At 42.7% G+C, this 18,320-nt stretch overlaps 1 protein-coding gene across 2 annotated transcripts in view; it reads left to right on the top strand.

Moving 5' to 3' along the window:
• The window catches only part of SAMD12 (sterile alpha motif domain containing 12), a 187,332-nt gene extending 169,244 nt beyond the window's left edge, over positions 1–18,088 (top strand). For both annotated transcript variants that reach the window (XM_069005374.1, XM_069005373.1), the window contains exon 5: positions 8,954–18,088. In XM_069005374.1, coding sequence (XP_068861475.1) covers positions 8,954–8,976 — 23 coding nt within the window. In that variant the 3' untranslated portion in view covers positions 8,977–18,088. The remainder of the gene's footprint in view (positions 1–8,953) is intronic.
• Positions 18,089–18,320: the final 232 nt, after the last annotated feature.

Raw genomic sequence — 18,320 nt, 5'->3', positions numbered from 1 at the left:
CCCTGAATGACTGAATAGTTCATGCATTCTGAATACTGGTTTTCTTTGTTTCATACATGTCAGGTTTTCATGACTGACTTCTTTGCTTGGCTCTGTGGTCAAATTATGTGGCCCACATAATTTCAGTGCTTAGAATTCATGCATGACTTAAGAACTTCTTTGATGCAAACTGCCCATCCTTTGTTTATCAAGGACTTCTGCCAAAGCAGCATTACTGGTATTTAGGGTCTCTCCTTTGGGCATACAGGCAGATACAGTCTTAGTAATCACCTAGGGGACTCTTCAAATGTGGTAACTCATTTTGATCACTGTGGTTCACTTTCCAGCTGTTTAGACAGAGACATGAAGCGCGATGTGCAGAGGGCGAGCCCTCCCTGCTGCCTCGACACAGCGTCTGTTGTGGGGTGCAGGAGGATCCCTGCCTCAGATGGGACCTGGCCTCACTGCAGCTCTCTCCCTGAACTTGGTCTTGCAGCTGGGAGAATGAGAGCAGGGGCCTTCTATCTGATTTTATTTTTAAAACAGTAGTGGTGTATGCAACATGCTAATTGTTCTGTAGACCTTTCTGACGCTGCCTGGGAAGACTTGGTCACAAACAGATTGATGAAGCTAAAATAGTGGCTGCTTTTTTCCTGTACAACCCAGTGGCTGTGGAGGGCCATGCTGGCTTGTAACATTGATGGTCCAGCAATTTCACTTTCAGATGACAATCAGTAAAGTACAATTCTGAGAAAAAATCAGACTTTGGGCCGGATTAGGAGAAGGCATCATTGGCATTCTGGAGTATATATTCCAGAAGCTTCCTCAAATCCCCTTTCCTCAGGAGCCCCACATGGCTCTGACAGCTGGAAGCACTTCTTGCTGGAGACAGGAGCTGGACAGGCAGCACCAGTGCAGCCTTGTAACTCTGTCCTTAACTAGGAACTGTAAAACAAGGCCATGTATTCTCACTAAGGTATTTTGAAATTAAGGCCTTTTTTGGTGACATGTTTAGACACTGTGTCCATGAGAATAGCAATAATTTTTTCCAGATAGAGGTTGGACATTGTGCATTAAATGAGGTGGTGGGGCACATGCTGAACTGCAAGAATAAAGCAAGTAGCAAATGGTACCAAAATGCTCTTTGTCTGCATTCTGTCTGGTTGGTTCTCAGAGCAGTGCAAGAGTCCTGGAGAAAACAGTGATAACACAACGTGTCATACAGATAAAGGGTATATATTGATTCATTCCTGCAAAAAACTAAAGAGAGTTGCTTTTTCAGCTAACTAAGGGGTGGGGACTGGTTTTGTAGGCTTCATGATGCATTTTTGTTTTGTTGTGTGGTAAATGTGTGTGTGCATGTGTGCAGTCTTTTAGGTGGTGTTAGTAGGTATAATTTCCCTTTTCGCTTGGTTCATCACAGAATGGAAATTTTCATTTCAGGGAATCTCACAGTGAATATCTCCCTAAAGGTGGATAGTTTGTTCCACCTATTAATCCTGCATAAGCTCTGCATAACCAGTGAGGGAGTTGTAGCTCCAGAGAGTTTCCTAACCCTTTTGCCATAATACTTTGATTTTTCCAGTGAAGTCTTTAGTTTCATTTGACTATGTTTCTTAATTTAATGCATATTTCATTGTGGATCCTAAAGCAAGTAATAGGATGATATAATGTGGGGTGCAGGAGAACTGATAATGCACAGAATAATTCCCAAATGCTGCTGTGCACGCTTCTGAGTGGGGTAGGCTTGAAAGTGTCCTGCAGAATCTGCAGAAGAAATGCCGATACAAGTTCCAGGTTGTGATCAGAGCAGCCACCAAACCACCAGGGACTCTGTGGTTAAGCACCTTCTGTGCATGCTGAAGATACCACTAAAGGCTATGTCTTCTTTGAGTTCACTCAGTTTGTGCAGTTCCTGGAGCTTCATTTTAAAATCCTGTCTCTCGAGGTGAAAGCAATAGATATGCAAAGGCTCACAATGCAGTGCAAATGGCTGTACAGAGCCACAGTGTGGGGAATGCCATTCGTCTGTGACAACCTTTTTCATTTCCTGCAGAGCACCCCACAAGAGCTTGGGAGACCAAGAACTGATTACAAGCAGGCAGTGAGAGAGACGCATGATAAAGCATAAAGTCAGCAATCTCATATGCATTTTCAGTTTCAGACAGCACCAGATGAGACTATCAGACACCTTAGCATCACATTCCTTTAAACCTTTGCTTGCTACAATTTGCATTTCTTGAGCAGAATGCTGCAGGACAGCCAGTTCACTGTTCACAGTGATAGGTAGGTGTGCAGTAGATCAAGAGAATTCTTTTAAAGAACCCATAAGCATTAAGGAAGTAGTTGCATGTGCTTTTTTCAAAATATTTTAACTGTTTGTTAGTTCAAGAATAGCATCATAATCTGTTGAATGCAAGTGTTTTTCTGTTTTCTTTGAATGTTTGCAGCAGCAGGTGGGTGGTGGGATGTATGAAGCATCTTGAGTTGAGATTAATGAACCACTTTGCAAGAAGAAAGAGTGTCTCCTAGGATTTTTCCTGATTTTTGAACCAAACTTCTAGCTTGGGAAATTTCACAAGTTAGTTAGGCATGAGCATAAAAAGGACATAATCTCTTGGGACAGATTTTTGTCCCGAGGTTTTCAGATTACACTGTAAAATCAAGTTCAGAAGATGTAAAGGGCTTTTAAGATATTTTTCAGAACAAGGCTAGAGTGTGAGCTCAAGCCCGTTAGAGGGTTGTCCACCAAGAACTCTGATTTTTGATGGAAAGGGCAAAGAACCAAAATTCCTGCATAAATCATCTGTACACAGAATCAATACGTGTCCTCATTTTGTTTAATAGTAAAGTTGCTGAGAGATTATATTTGGTAAGGAAGCTGGGGCTGTGTGTGACTCCTGAAGACACTCTTGGCTAATCTGATTATTTGAGGGCTTTGAATAGCTTAGCAAAACACATTTTGGACAACTACATTTTCAACCCATTCTGTGTGAACCAACTGTGTTCCACACAGCAGCTGCAATAACCTCTGACTAATTGTCTTTTCGGAAGGTTACCTGCTGAGAGCATCTGCCACAACATCCATTCTCCCAGAAATGTTTCATCTCAAAATTGCCTGATGCAGGCTGGAGAGCCCAGCATTGCAGGCAAGAAGGGAGGTATCTCTTGAGGCAGAACATAGAGGATGGGATTTGCCTGACCTTGTTGAATGTTCATCATCTGTCTTGAAGCTCTGAGCATCCTGTCTAAACTGCCTTTGGATGCCACCCTGAAGCCTTCCTTGAGGTGAGATGTGCCATTGATCCGGACAGCACATCTGGGATGAGCCAGGATCCCACATACCCCCGTACCTGCTGGGGCTGATCGTGTCCTCCACACAGCGCCTGCCCAGCGCTGTGCCCGAGCAGGCTGTGCCACGCTGTGTTCCAGCTGCCCCTCAAAGCTCTTGTCTGGGCCTGGGACACTTAGAGAGCAGCACAGCAATACATAAATAACACCAAGGAGTTTATTGCGTGTAACGTCATCCTCTTCCCTAGATCTCATGCGGGAATATTTATTCAGGAGCGTATTTATGGTGATGGTATCAACAGATATTAAAACTCTATCCAGGAGGATTAAGAGTACCTGCTTATGGGAGCAAGTTGTCCAGAAGTAGAAAAAGAAACCTTGAATTTATCCTTGCAGAAAGAGCAATTAATGTGTCAGCTGCTTGTTGTTTTAAAGACTCTGCTCTTGGAATCTTGTGATGGTACATCAATGTCCCTGACCATTTCAACAAAAAATGTCTTGTTTCATGGTTGGGTTTTATAGTTCATGACAAATATGTCCTACCTGTCCCCTAAAAAAGTAGGTGTGAAGGGAAAACAACATTTAATTCTACATATTTTTGGCTTTTATAGTTATTTTTCATGGACTCATTAAAGAATATTAAGTACTTGGGATTAGGATTACTGTGTTAGATGCTCTAGGTGTTGTGCTCATAGACCTACCTTTTCTGTCAAGCTACTCCAAAACCAAAATCTTGGTTTCCTCCTTGGCAACAAAATAAAAAAATCGAAGTAAGAAGAGACTTCCTTCATTTCCCCCTTGGTATTTTTCCACCATATTGACAACTGCATTTGACAAACACCATTAAATTACCTTCAATACTGTATCAGGTACCAGTTCTTAGTAATGAGGGGAAAATCAGACAAGTCAGACCAAGACATGATTGGTTGGGAATCAAAACGAAATTGGCAGCTTTATCAAAAAGCATCCACATCTCTGTGTTCTCTCGGCTGCTGGGTGTTGCATTCAGCCCATAGATTTATGTGTCACTGTTTAACACAGGCTGCTGGGCTGTGGCAATGTCTCTGTGCAGCCCTGAGGCTTGACTTGCAGCCTGTGCTGTGCTCCGATGAGAGGAGGGGTCAATGGGTGGATGGGGCTGACTGCGGGGGCGGTGCTTTGCCACCTCCTCCGTGCTGGCTCCAGCTGGCTCCACACATGCAATTGTTTGCGGTAACCTCACATCTCTGGCATTGTTGACTCTGGTTATCAGTGACCTGTTACGTAGTGAAGATATGCAGCAATAGCTGCATCTATGTACAGGTTAAAAGAACCAGTGCTGTTTTCCACCCAGAGCAGGAGTGGGATGGCTTTGTGATAGAGTGAAACCAAATGCTGGTACAACTTCATTTGAAAAGTACTGAGGTGAATGGTTCCTGTCCCTGCCAAGACTGCCCCATGGCAGCACTTCCCAGCCCCTGCCAATCCTCCTTCCACCACAGTGACTGACTGGGATCAGCAGCTCCCCAAGAAGGTACTTTGTTTTTACATGAACTTCATGAGCCTTACAGAGACACCTCATTCTCTCACACCTCAGTGTTAATAATAATTCAATGAACAATAAAGAAAAGGGTAAATCTATGAATGGGCTGCCAGGCATTTTCTTTTATCAGTGTCCAAAATTCTTCAAAGGTAGTGGTATCTGTTGGGGACCCCAGAGCTGGATACACACACCATCTGGAGTACAGTGTCCAGTTGTGGAGTCCCCAGTACAAGAAAGAATGGACCTGTTGGAATGAGTCCAGAGGAGAACCACTAAGTTGATGATGGGGCTGAAACACCTTCCCATGAAGACAGGCTGAGCTGGGTCTGCTCAGCCTGGAAAAGAGGAGGCTCCAGGGAGACCTTATAACACCTTCCAGTACCTTAAAGGGGGCTACAATGAGGCTAGAGAGAGACTTTTCACAATGGTGTGACAGGACAAGGAGCCTTAAACTGAAAAGAGCAGGTTTAGATCAGATATTCGGGAGATGTTCTGTACTGTGAGGGTGGTGAGGCACTGGCACAGGTTGCCCGGAGAAGCTGTGGATGCCCCATCCCTGGCAGTGGCCAAGGCCACGGTGGATGGGGCTCTGAGTAACCTGGTCTAGTGGAAAGTTCCCTGCCCACGCAGGAGAGTTGGAACCAGATGATATTTAAGGTTTTTCCCAACCCCAATCATTCAACAGTTACATGAACTCTAATTAGTTAATAGCAAGATGCAACAAGTTTGCAATAATGTACAGCATATTATAATGTCTCAAGTGACATGAGATGTGTGAAGTGAGATACCTGTGGCCTTTCTAACACAGGAAAAATATTACTGAATATAGCTGAATGCAGTTTTTCACAGACTCCAAGGAACAGATGGTACATGGATAGTTGGAAGTAGGCATTTTTCATTATAATTCTGTTTGAAATGTGCTGATTTTAGAAATACAGTATAAAATTAGTTCCAGGAGAGTAAACCTAGTAAAGATAATAGATGCTTGTTTTCTTTATCAGAATCCCTCAATTACAGAATTGTGACAAATAGGTAATACCTCTAGGTTGAGTTAACATGTGTTTAAAATGAAGGTAAAATATGTCCCTTTCTCAGTTAGACAAAAATCACACAGCACAGATACTCAACAACTGAAATACATCTCCAGCTTTGAAATTATAGTTGTCTTTCTACATCAGCTTCTTGAAAATGGCATGTGAGATTAGATCTGTTCATTGTTGTTTTGGTTAGCATACACACCCCCTGCAAAAGGCTGTCTTTGTTTCAAGAGCTTACTGTCTCAGGAAAGGTTTTCAAAGACAACTGCTCATTTGTGATACCTTTTACAAAGATCTTTACTTTCAGAAAACACTGGATATGTACTGTTACAAAACCAGGGTCCTTAGAGGAGCCTCTAGCTGGGCATGAAAAATTATGCAGGTAATGAGGAAGAATAGGTGCTTCTAAAACCCTGTCCTCAAAGGACAAAGTGAGAACAGAACAGGCTAGATGACCACTAAATCCTCAGTTTGCTTGCTCTAAATGCAGAGCTTGACAGAACTACTGCTGTCCCCTTGCTCAGTGTTGCTAGTTGTATCCAGACACCTCTGCAATGTGCCCTGTATGGCTCAAAGTGGTTGTGCTCCCTCTGCAGTGTGGATGGAGCTCAGGTTGGGATCAGTTCCATTTCTCCTCATTCATGGGTTTCTGTCTGAAGGGCCAGCTGGCTCATTTCAAACTTAAATACAAGTACAAGCTAATGACTGAGACAATGGGGATGATTGGGGAATTTCAGCATAAGTGCAGTCCTGAGGCCTGAGCTGATATAATTAGCCAGTGTACCCATTTTATTTTAGCCCCCCAACTCTGTGGCTAGGCAAGGTATTTTCCATTGCTTGAGAGAGCTTTTCAAATTTTCCCTTCTTTGCAGCAGATGAGCTCAAAGAAAGTCCTGTTTCTCCTTTGTGGGACAGGCCTGCTCTGTTGATGCTACACAGATGGGAGACATCCTCTAGTTCACCTGAAATCAAACACTTTTGAGATTAAGTACATGTTTACTGCTCTCCAAGTTTAAAATCTCCCCATATATTTGCCCTTTGTCTTCAAAATTGCTTGATGTCACCACTGCTTTCTTTTGTGTCTTGGGGGATGCAGTCAGTTATCTGTCTAGACCAGCTGTCTGTCTAGACCAAAGCCTTTCCTGTATGTTCTTCCATGGAGTGAAACCGGTTGCTGGGTCCCAAATGTGCATCTTTCTCAGGCCACTACTGATGTGGGTATCTCGTGTAGTAGATGACAGTAGGTGGTGTTTGGAACATTGCCCTAGAGAACCTGGAGGATAAAAGCAAAGCAGCTATAAAAACAGAAATCAAGAGTAGCACCATAATCTGGTATATATGCCCACATAGGAGGGAAATAATTAAGGAAAATGGTTTTTACTGTTCCTCTGTTTCGTAAGGCATATTTGTACTCGGGGTCAAGTGGTCATGGCAGGGAGTGGGTGGTTTTTTAGTCTTGTGCAATACTTACTGATTTATCATCCCATCCTTTCTCTGCTCAGTCAGACCTTCATGTCCATTGCTACAAAAGTTTGCGGTTGGGAGAGGCAAATACGGGCAAAGTGACAGCTTGGCAGAGGCAGTCAGCCCACACCCCACAGAAATCCACTGTCAGCCTGAGTTTCAGCTGATGTGAATGCTGGCTTGGCAGCAGAATCAGTATCCTGTTAACTTCACAATTAGGAATCTGGCCCCAAAACCCCAACAATCCAGCTCTTCCCGCACATACAGATACATGCATTCATGAAAGAAGCAGGATATCAGCTGGAAAGGGTGCAAAGTCCATTCTGATGAGTCCCATCCCAGTACTGCCCTGGTCAGAGATCTGGTCTGTAAAACTGGTGACGGGTGAAGGCTGTGTGATAAACAAAGCTGCATCCCAAAACCTTTTAGTGGTGGCCTTGGCAGTGCTGGGTTAACGCTTGGACTCAATGATCATAAAGGTCTTTTCCAACCTAAATGATTCTATCATTCCATGAAATAACATGGTGAACTTGTCTCTGCATGGCTCCTCAGCCCCAGAAGCCTGAGCCTCTGATGGGTTTACAAGCATTTGTGTGCTACACACTGAATTAACAACTGAATGTGCTTCAGCACGAGCAGTTCTGCACAGGCACTTGTCTCCTGTTCAGAAAGGCAGAACAAGGAGCACAAATCCCCATCAGAAAATGTACAAGCTAAAAAATATTTAGGTTGGAAGAGGCTTCAGGAGATGGTTCCAGTAAACTATTCTCAAAGCAAGGCCTAATCAGGCTGTCCGGAGACTCATCTGGTTGAGTTGCAGATATTGCTGTAGGTGCCTGACCAGGCAACTTGGTCCAAGATGTGACCACCCTCACTCAGATGACTTTTTTCCTTGCATCTGACTGGAATATCTCTTGTTGCTTCTTGTGTCCATTGCCTCTTGTCCTTTTGCTGTGCTTCTCAAAGAAACGTTTGGCTGAAGTGGAGGAGAAGTTACAAGTAACCTCCACATTCTCTTTCTTCATGTTGTGATGACTGTACACCTCTGCAAGGGCTTTCAGGCACAGAATAGCAGCCACCAACACTGAGTGTGCTGTACTGCTTAGCAGGGAAAAGAGAAACTCTGCAGCCTCCTCATTATTTTATGGGGTCTGAAGGGGGGAAGGATATGGGTGAGCTGTTTTCATATTTTCTGTGCACCAGTAGCCAGTTCTTACGATCTTCACCAGCAGAAAGGGTGCAGGAACATCAAATACTACTTGGGCATTTGGCAGAGCCTTTCCAGCCTTTGGCTATCAAGCCTTCAGTAGTTAATGCAAATCCAACCAAACAGAAGAGCCCTGCTCTCTGGGACTCAGACTACAGGAAGAATAAGCAGTGCTTTCACATGAGGCAATAAAATTCAAGTAGGATTTGTTAAATCATGCAAATGATTGCTGGTCTGCACTTTATATTTATCTAAGGAATTGATTAAGCGCTGAGTTTTTTGGTTGGTGAGTAAAGTTGATTAAAAAAAGTACGAGGGTCCCACTATATATTCTAGGAGTACATTTACTAAGCTCAAACCTGACTTTTTAAATTTTAGTTAAATGCATGATAATTCCTTTGCTGTGTGCTATACTCACAGTCTGGTTTTGGATTTCTGTTTTGTTTCTTACAGCCCCAGCGGAGAGCTCTCCATAAACATTTCCAGCCTCTAAAGCTGCTGTCCTGCCACTTGATATGAAAGTGAACTTTCCTTCATGAAAAAAACCACAATAAATGGCACTGCCAGAAGATGGCTGTGGAGGATTGAAGACAAACTTGAAGTAAAATCAGCCGACTCAGCTGATACAGGGGAGACCTGGTTTGCTGTGGAGTAAATATGTGGTGCAAAACATCCAGTGCTAATTTGTTGAAAATGGTCATTGACAGACCTTTAGCTGGAAAATTTCTTCCAGTCTTCATCACTGTGCATAACTTCTGAGTTCCCTTTAGGGGACTGTCTATGCCCTTCACTAGAAGTCCTGTTTTAGCATGGCAACTACTGGATTCTTTTATTATGTATGCAGATGGCATGATGTTTTAGGAAAAACTTATAACAATTGTCCAATCTCAGTGGATATGTTCACAATATTACACCCTGATAGGAATGTAAACGTCTTGTATGTGTTAGTTTTGCAGTCTAATGGCATTCTGTTAAACAATATCAGCACTTCATATGTGCTTTTCTCACAGAACTAGCACAGTCCATATATATATAATGGTCTTTTTTTAAAATACTGAGGATATGTTTCAGTGTTTGTGCTGAGACTGCATCCAAACTGAAGCCCAGTACTAGCATCCCTTCACTGATTCACAGTAGGTTGTGTAGATAGATTTGCACGTGGCAGAGATGTGACTTCTTTTATGTGACTTCAAGAACAGCTGTCACAGAGGTAGCCAAGAACAGGGTAGGTTGAATGAGCTGTAGGACACTGTGTCTGCTCTCCCTCTCACCCACCAAATATCAACGGTTCTCGTTTCTGGTGTGCCAGTGTGTTTTCTAACTCAGCGAGGGAGAGGCAAGGGAGAGAGCCTTTCTCAGATGTGTGTGTGACCCTGGGTTTGGTCTGCAATAAAACCACAATAAACTGGAAGAATTCAGGTTCTTTATGCTGGCCACCACTTATGTTTTGGGCAGGGCTGGGAAATTGTAGTCCAAACCAAACTCTCTAAAAAGGTAAAGTGTAAGACTGTACTTCTGAGGAGCGAGACACTCCCTTTGGAGACAGCAGATTTCTTCATTAACTTTTTCCGCTTTCTACTCAAAACAGTATTTTGGTAGGAACTGGAAATAAGCAAATGGTTCCAATAAGCCTTTCAATATACTGTAGCAGGCTCAAGACTGTTGCATTCAATCTGAACGTTGTTTTTTGTTCAGTCTCTGAATGGCTGACCTCATCACTGGTTGTATCACAGCTGGCTGTGGTACTGTTTCTTCGATGGGGACTCAGTGGAATTAGTGTCTGTCCCTTACATCAGGACCTTCTGGCACACTCTTTATAATGAACTGATGTCATCAACATACTGAGGGGGCTTACCTCTGTTGTTCCTTCTTTCTTCAAAATCAAAGGTAGCTTTTTGTGTACTTAAAGACTGTCACTCTCTCCAACCTGATAAACAGGTACTGTAGAGTTGCTGTTAGCATTTATTCCAAACTCTGGGTGAGACAATGCTGTGTGAAGATGCAGCAGTGGAGAGAACGTGCAGCTAAAGTAAGTCAAAGGCACCTTTCTGGAGGAAGCTCCTGTGTTATAATTCTTAAAAACTATTGTACAGTTCATTGCTAGAGAATGGAAGGTCAACCACTGAGGGTGCCTGTACAACAAACAGATAATTATCTTCAGGGTTTAATTTTTTTCAGATGGTTATGGGCTTAGGTTTCAGATTTCCACCCATCTCAGATTCAGCATAGTGGATACTTCTGTAGTATTCAGTCCAAAAGCAAATTATTTTTACTGGTGACCAAGATTTTCAGAAGTTGCTAGTGATTTTTAATGGTTTGGGTCTTTCAATGGATTCTCAAATGGAGCTCCCAAGAATTACAGAGCAGTAAGCTCCTACATTCTCTTTCTGAAAATCCTGCTCCCTAATCTCAAATTAATTGGTGTAAAAATTCTCCTTAAAACATAAGGATTTTTGCCAATTGCAACATTTGCACTTTTTAGAGCTTTTCGTAGGGCTGCAGGTTGGAATCTGATACCAATAGAGCTGGCCATGTGCATGGCACAGGTCCACTGTAAGCTTCAGCAAATTTTACAGCTCTTTCTGCTACAGGTTTTAAAAGTGCATTCTGACAATTGACATCAATTTCATGTTGGTAAAGCAATGAAAAACAAAATACTTTGATTGATATGTTAAATTAAAAGGAGAATGCTATACTTCTACAATATGAGTTCTCTTATTTTACTACCCGGTGAAAAAATCCAGAATAATTTGAATTATAAAAGAAGAGTTTATCAGAGAGTGTTATCTTAAAAGGGTGTGTGAGAAGAAGTTGCATTAGGCAGAGAGCCACTAGAAGCTTTTTTTGTATCAATGTTAGTTTTGAACATCTTCCAGTATATGGGCATGAATTTAGATGTGTGCACTTCTCCTGTTAAAACAGTTTGTTTTAAAAGCTTCCCAGGATTTTAGCTATGGTGACCTAGAAAAGCAGTGTTATAGGCCCTGAGAAATGTGAAAATCAAGTCCAGACCCTTGAGTAGCCAGACTCCAAGAGAAGTCTGCTGTAGGTGCCTACCGGACAAACCTCCCTTGAAGCTGGTGTAGGTCTCCATCCTGCAGCCAGCCTATGCATGTGGATCACTGCAAGCATAGCTCCCCCGAGCCCCGTGACACTTCTCACGTGTGTAACTGTCTGCCAGAGCCATAAGGAAATAACTGTACTTTTTGGCTTGTATTTAACTATTCATTGTGTTTGGGTTTTTTTAATCACTGTTATTCTCCCAAAGTAGGCCATGCTTCCTCAGGGATATTTATGAAATTGTTCTACATCTCCTGAACAACTATCTGGATCCCAGCGTATTCTCCTGAAAATTTTTTAATATAAATAAACATGTGGGAGGGATTTTTGTTGTTATGAATGGGGGCAGGTACTGTGTTCTCGGAAAGGCTGTTGAGTGCAGACAATCAAGTCTATTGCATTTTTTATGCCGAACACCTTATTAATAGCAGACATATCCGCTTTTGCCTGGGTCGCAGGAACAGTTCAGGGGAAAGAATGCTTTATCTCTAGTCAATAAATCATTTATGTCGAGAGTGCCAAAGACCAAGTCAACATGAAAGGGAGCAAATAAGTTATTCCGGCAAAGGAAGTGAATTGAAATATGCTCAGAGCCATTAGTTCAGTGTAAAAGAGTGGAAGACTAATGCTATTTTCATAAAGCAGCCATTATCAGCCTGTGGAGATAGATAAATTCATAAAGGCCATGCTGCTGTTACACTGATCACCAGTTACTATCTCTGAGACGAGGCAGGGTTGTGACCAGGACCCTGTTCCCTGTGCAGACCTGCAGCCTTCCTCCCACCCTGGAGCCTCCCCCTGCCGCCACGCTCACCTGGTTTCTCTGTGTCCACGTTGCAGCATTAAACTCCACTCAGAATCCCTGTCAGAAACTCAGCCATTCCAAGTGCTTCACACCATGAGAAGTCCTTCACTAGAAACCTGAAGGAATTGCTCACCCCACAGAGCACTCTGCAGCTGAGAGCATCCTTTGCACTGTTTCGTTCCTCATTTTTTTTCCATCTGTGTAGCTTTCTGTGCCTGAACACCCACTGTTTATTCTATTGAGGGAAAGGCAGCCTTCCAGGAGGGGAGTTTGAAAAAGCTCTTTGACCTCTTTGGTTTTGCTTTTATGGGCAGCACAAATGTCATTGAGGAAATGAAACCATTAAGAATTACAAAATTCTGGGTTTGCCATGAATTTTCAGAAGACCTCATGCCAGATCCCAGCAGACTTACATTGGCACTACTCTATTGCAGTCTCCAGAGATGTGTTGATTAGTGCCAGCCAGGGAGCCAGCATCGAGGTGGGGTTTTGTGTCATGACTAAAATGAACGTCCCTCCACCTGCCATGAAGCCAAAAGATCTGCATTATTCAAAATAAAGCAAAGTAAAACCCTGTATCTTTCACACTGGTCCCCTTCAAGAGTTACCATCTCTGCCATCAGAATCTCCTTGAACAGCTCTGCTGCAGGACTGCAATTGACCCTGGTATATATAGGCTGTCAATAAGATTTTAATTTAAAAAGAGAAGGTCCTTTGGTATAATTAAAATTGATGGGTGAGGGGAAAATATTACCAGCATTACCTGCAACCTCCTATAGTAAAATTCAGAAAAGTAATCTGGAGTGCAAAAAAACCTACCAACATAATGTATGGGTGATTAGGCAGGCTCATGAGGATAAATCAGCAAGTAAGAAAAGTAGATGCTTAATGAAGGAAGCCAAAAATGCATGGGAAGTCAGTAGCAAATAGGTTAGGTTACACCAAAGACTTTACATATATCCTAATAAATACTGTCATGGCAAAGCTAAGTGTGATGTTAGACAGGCCCAGCACAGAGATTGCTCACACTGCATTGGAAACCCAACAAATAGTCTTGTTTTGTATTTGATAGCAGTGCAAGGAGAGAGTCAGATTACACATTAAAATGTAAGTCCTCCTACTCCATCAGTAATTACAAGTAATATTAAGCAGTAACTATCCAAACATAATTTTAAATTTGTAGAACCATTAACTGAATCCAAAAGTGAAGGAAAAACTTGCCTAGGACTCCTCAGAACCAGAAAGCATAAAGGAAGCTCCAAATTACACCAAACCCACAATAATTCCAAAGAAGGAGTTGTTTGATCCAGAAAACTATAGGCTCATTAGCTTCCTATCAGTCTTAGGCAAAATCATGGAAAAGTTTATATGGTATAATCATTAGAGCTATTAAAAATTGATAAATCCCTCCAAATGATTTTTATAAAACTGTATCATGACAAATAAACTTGCTATTATTTTTGTGATATCAAAGGATTGTTGAGAAAAGAAGCTCTGCTAGCATACTATACTTAGCCTCCTATAGAGCATTTGAATCTGATAAAGAACAAAATAGCACAATGCAAAATCGGTATTGCCTATATTAAGTGGATTAAAACTGATTACAGGCTAGATCACAAAAAATAGCTGTAAATATGAATTATTCTCAGTGAGACTATTTCTGATTAGCTCCTCACAAGGCATGCTCTATTTTCAATATACCCCCCCCCAGAGAAAGAGAAAATTACTGTTGGCAACAGCCAGAGATGACAAAAACGGGGGGAATAAATAATGATCTGAGTAGGTCAGTGGTGAAGAATAACCTGGAGGACAGAAAAGTTAAAAATCCAGGAGAGATGGCAGCAAATCCAAATTAGAAGCATGGGGAATATGTCTGCAATAATACAGAGTCATAAATTATCCGTTCAGCATCAGCCCCAGAGATGCTCTTGCCAGCTGGGATGTAGGACCTGGCAGTACTGATGCCATTCCAGTTTGTTTGGTCACTGTCAGTCTTTCAAAAAGGGTATCGACAACTTGGAAAGATTATTTTCAATAGTTCCCAGTGTCATTCAAGGGCAGGAAAACAGGTCTAATTATAATGTCAGACTAATGAAGCTTAAGCTATTAATCTATCAGAGGCAATTTGAAGAGGTGACTTGATCTCCATCTGCAATCACACTCTTCTATCTGGGCAGGGAAGTGCTGTTTGAAGGCAGGTAGCTCTTCTGTTTAGAAGAAAAGGGAATGATGTGCTCTACTGGTTGGAAACCGATTTCAGGCTAAGAATTAAGTGCAAATACTCAACAGGGAGGATGATTACCCATGGAGACAACTTACTTAGTTACTTGGCATGTTCTCCTTCACATTAAGTCTTTAAATGTATGCAGAGTATTTTTCTAAGTCAATAAGCTCTACCTCAAACTGAAATCCAGGCCCGGGGCAGCAGTCACTGGATGAAGTTACTAGGCATGTGTTATGCAAGGATTAGACTAGATCATCAGATGTAAACTTCTGAATTAAAAATATCCTGAAGTTTCCGATATTACAGGAAGGCAGGGCAATCTATATCCTTTTTTTCCCCCACAAAATGGTATTAATTTGAACAGCTTCTGTGGAAAGCTGTGCATTTGGTATGAGCATCAGTAGGTCTGCTCACAGTTGTAAGGTTCTGCTGCACATAATTAAGGGAAGAGAAATGGACAAGAAAGGACAACAAAACCCTTGGACGTACCAAGAGTCTGTAGCCTTTCACTGATAGCAGCATGGGACAAAATGCTGTATGCAAATGATGGGGCCATGTGGATGTGTAGTCAAAGCAAGGAATAACAGCTGTGTGTTTGCCTCTTAAGGAGGTAGCATCTTGCTGGCAAGAAGCAGATTTTCCTGCCTGCAACAACTGGCAGAGAAGCTGCAGTGCTGATGGAGAGGGCGATTGTATCGCTGTGCAGCTGAGCACGGTACACAAGTTCCTTGCTTCAAAGACAGCAAACTTCTGCTCTCATGACGAGCCCCATTGGAGCTGGTTAATAAAGCCCTGGAAGTGAAATGACATCAGTGGGATTACCCAGAGAAATGACAGCTGCTCCCAGCAGTGGGTTTTTGCCAGATTGGGTCCTGTTACCATTGGCTGGTTTGAATGTTGTACTTTGGAAATAAGCAGAGGAGTACTCGGTATCTGATTCAGATTTCACAAAACCACTGTCAAAGGGTGCAAGGCAAGTGTGAACCATTGGAGTCATCTTCCATGTGCTTCATCAAGTGGTGGGAAAAGCACAAACTGGGATGTACGGTCTAAAGAGTAAACAGTTCACACAAACAAGGGAAACTATAAAAGCAATACTTACTGCAGATTGGTATTGAATCAACATCAAGGAGCTGAAACAAGAAGGAACTAGCTGTGGTCATAGCTATGAAGATAGAGATCTTTGGGGATTCTTGCTCTAATCCAGTGTGAAATCCTAGCAAAATTAGTTTGGACTAGATTTGTGGTTTAAAGCACATTGGTATATGCTGCCTGCCAAATTCTGAGGGGTCCCTGGCTTTGGAGTGTGATACTTACGGGTATCCTCATGCTGCTGGGGCACCTTGCAGCTCTGGAGGAGTGTTCTGTGACAGGCATGGCTGAGGCCAGCTGAACTTGGCTGGGGCAGGGACGAAGCTGAACTTGCACGTGACCGTAACATCTGCTTCTGCCGTAAGAGTAGGACTGACAGCTTTATCACAGCACAGCTCAGGCTCAGACCAGGCTCAGTCTAAGAATGAAACAAAAAGCTCCTTTCTGATACTAATTCCAAATATGTCTAAATAGTTTCTCAGAAAAAACCATCCTCTACAGTTGTTACACCTCTAATCACATTCCTTCTATTAAGCATTTGCCTTGAATTTATCTATTTAATACCATAAGTCACCAAATTAAATAGCAAAACACAGGGATATTTTTTTAAAGCAGGGAGATTGGTATTGCAGCAAAACTGCATGTAAGCAATAAGAAGCTGTGCAGGGAAGGAAAAAAACCCATAAATTGTCCCATCAGATGCTTAGGGGACTCGATCAGTTGATTGGGTTTTTTTCAATATTGAGAGGGCAGCTTTACATCTAGGCAGAAGTTTTCCTTACTGAGCCAGGCTTTGGTCTCAAGACCAAATAGATAAAGTAATGTTTGGAGTCCTTTTAGCACTTTGTCTGCTTCCTTTGTTTGTAAGAGGCTCCTTCTCTGCATTTCTGAGGAAGGTAGAAAAGAGATTAGGTGACAGTAGAAAAAGCACAGAGGGACAGGAGCTTCCAGCCTATGCAAAGCATCTCCGCATGAGACCCACATCTCATCCTTCTCCCCTGAATCCAACACCACTGACCAAGGGGAGGAATGGAGCCATGCTGGGCTAACCCACAAGCAGAGCCCAGTGTTCTGTCTGTGCTGAGCAGCTCTTGCAGCCGCAGCAGGAGACATGACCTGGCAGGACTGGACAATACTCTGGCAATGGGAATGACCAGCATTTCCCCAAAAAGGCTGCGTGCTCTGAGGAGAGGACTCCTTTGCTTTGCACTAAGCTGAAGGGATAATTGGCAAGGCTAAGAGGTGTATTTTTAAATTTCTCACAGTTACTGCAGAATCTGAAAGTGGCAGGGCAGTGCTTTGGGATGTGCTGGGCTTTGCTTTCAGCTTCTTGTACGGACTTCAGCTACCTGGACCTGCCTTGACATTATTGTTTCTTTTTCACTGCCTGGGTAAGATGGGAGGAATGCTTGCCTGGCTCTGCACACCATAAACCAGCAAAGGGGGCTCTAAATTTGGGCTCCTCTATTTTGGGGAGTTGAATTTAAAGTTGTTTGAACATGACCCTGAGGAAAGCAGGCAGCTGACAGCTGGAATTGCAGTTGCACCTGAGTTGTCTCCAAAGGTGGCCTCCCAGAAAGGAGCCCATGCACAGAACCAGATGGCAGGCTGTGCCAGGCTGTGCCAGGCTGTGCCAGGTGCATTGGCCACTGATGAGGGACATGAGCTGCAGGGAGTGAGAGGGAGACTGGGATCAAGGTCCTGGGAGATCTGGTCACCTGATGGAGAACAGCTGGATGCAGAAAGGCTGACTGCAAGCCCATGGTCATGGTCAAAACAATCACCTGAAGCCAGCAAGTCATGTCTGGTCCTGCTGCCTTTGGACTCAGTTCTGGTTGATGTTCACTAAGGAAATACTCTAAGCCAGTGATCTCCTTTTAATGTTAACTTGGTTGATAATCTAGGAATATGCCAGCACTCTAATGCTTATAAACTGACACACTGTTACTCCCAGTACATCTGTGTCTGAACTTTTTAATGATGGAGCCAAATGAGGTGGCATGAGACAAAAGTGTGCCTTTTTGTTTGATGTACACTGCATTCCCCCAGGCATCTAAGGTGTTCAGCTGCAGAGCAGTGCTTTTTTCCCAAAACAGAAATTATCATGCAATCTAATTTTTAGTATACAAAGTGGCCATCACTGTTAATTCCACCTTACAGTTTTATATTCAGTCTTTACTTCCTTCTGTTTTCAAAAAGCAACAAAAAATAAAGCCTGGGTGGGAGGGAGGAGTTCTTTTAAACAATAAAATTAAAATCAATATCAAGTTTTTGGTATCTTTGGGCATGATCTCTGGAAGCTTTGGGTATCTGCTTTATCATTTTGTATATTTGACAATTTTGTACTCTGCATTGTTTGACTTCATTTGTGCATGGCAATGTATTAAAACATGGAATTTTTATTATACACTAAAAGTATTTTGTTTGATTTTAACAAGGTCAAGCTTGATCCAGGTCATGAACAGGAGGAGAAAAAAACCCAGAGGTTTTTGCTAGCAACAACTCTCACCTGACAGTCTGGACCATTCTCGTTGGGGTGGTTTCCAGCACCTGAAGGTGGGCAGAGCTTTTTGCCCACCCACAGGTCTCCTTCCCCAGCTGCAGTCCCTGGGTCTGTGCAGTGTTTTGCTGCACGGGGT

Source organism: Aphelocoma coerulescens, chromosome 2 (genome assembly GCF_041296385.1).
Source record: "Aphelocoma coerulescens isolate FSJ_1873_10779 chromosome 2, UR_Acoe_1.0, whole genome shotgun sequence".
NCBI lineage: Eukaryota > Metazoa > Chordata > Aves > Passeriformes > Corvidae > Aphelocoma > Aphelocoma coerulescens.
This window is presented reverse-complemented; position numbering and strand designations above follow the sequence as displayed.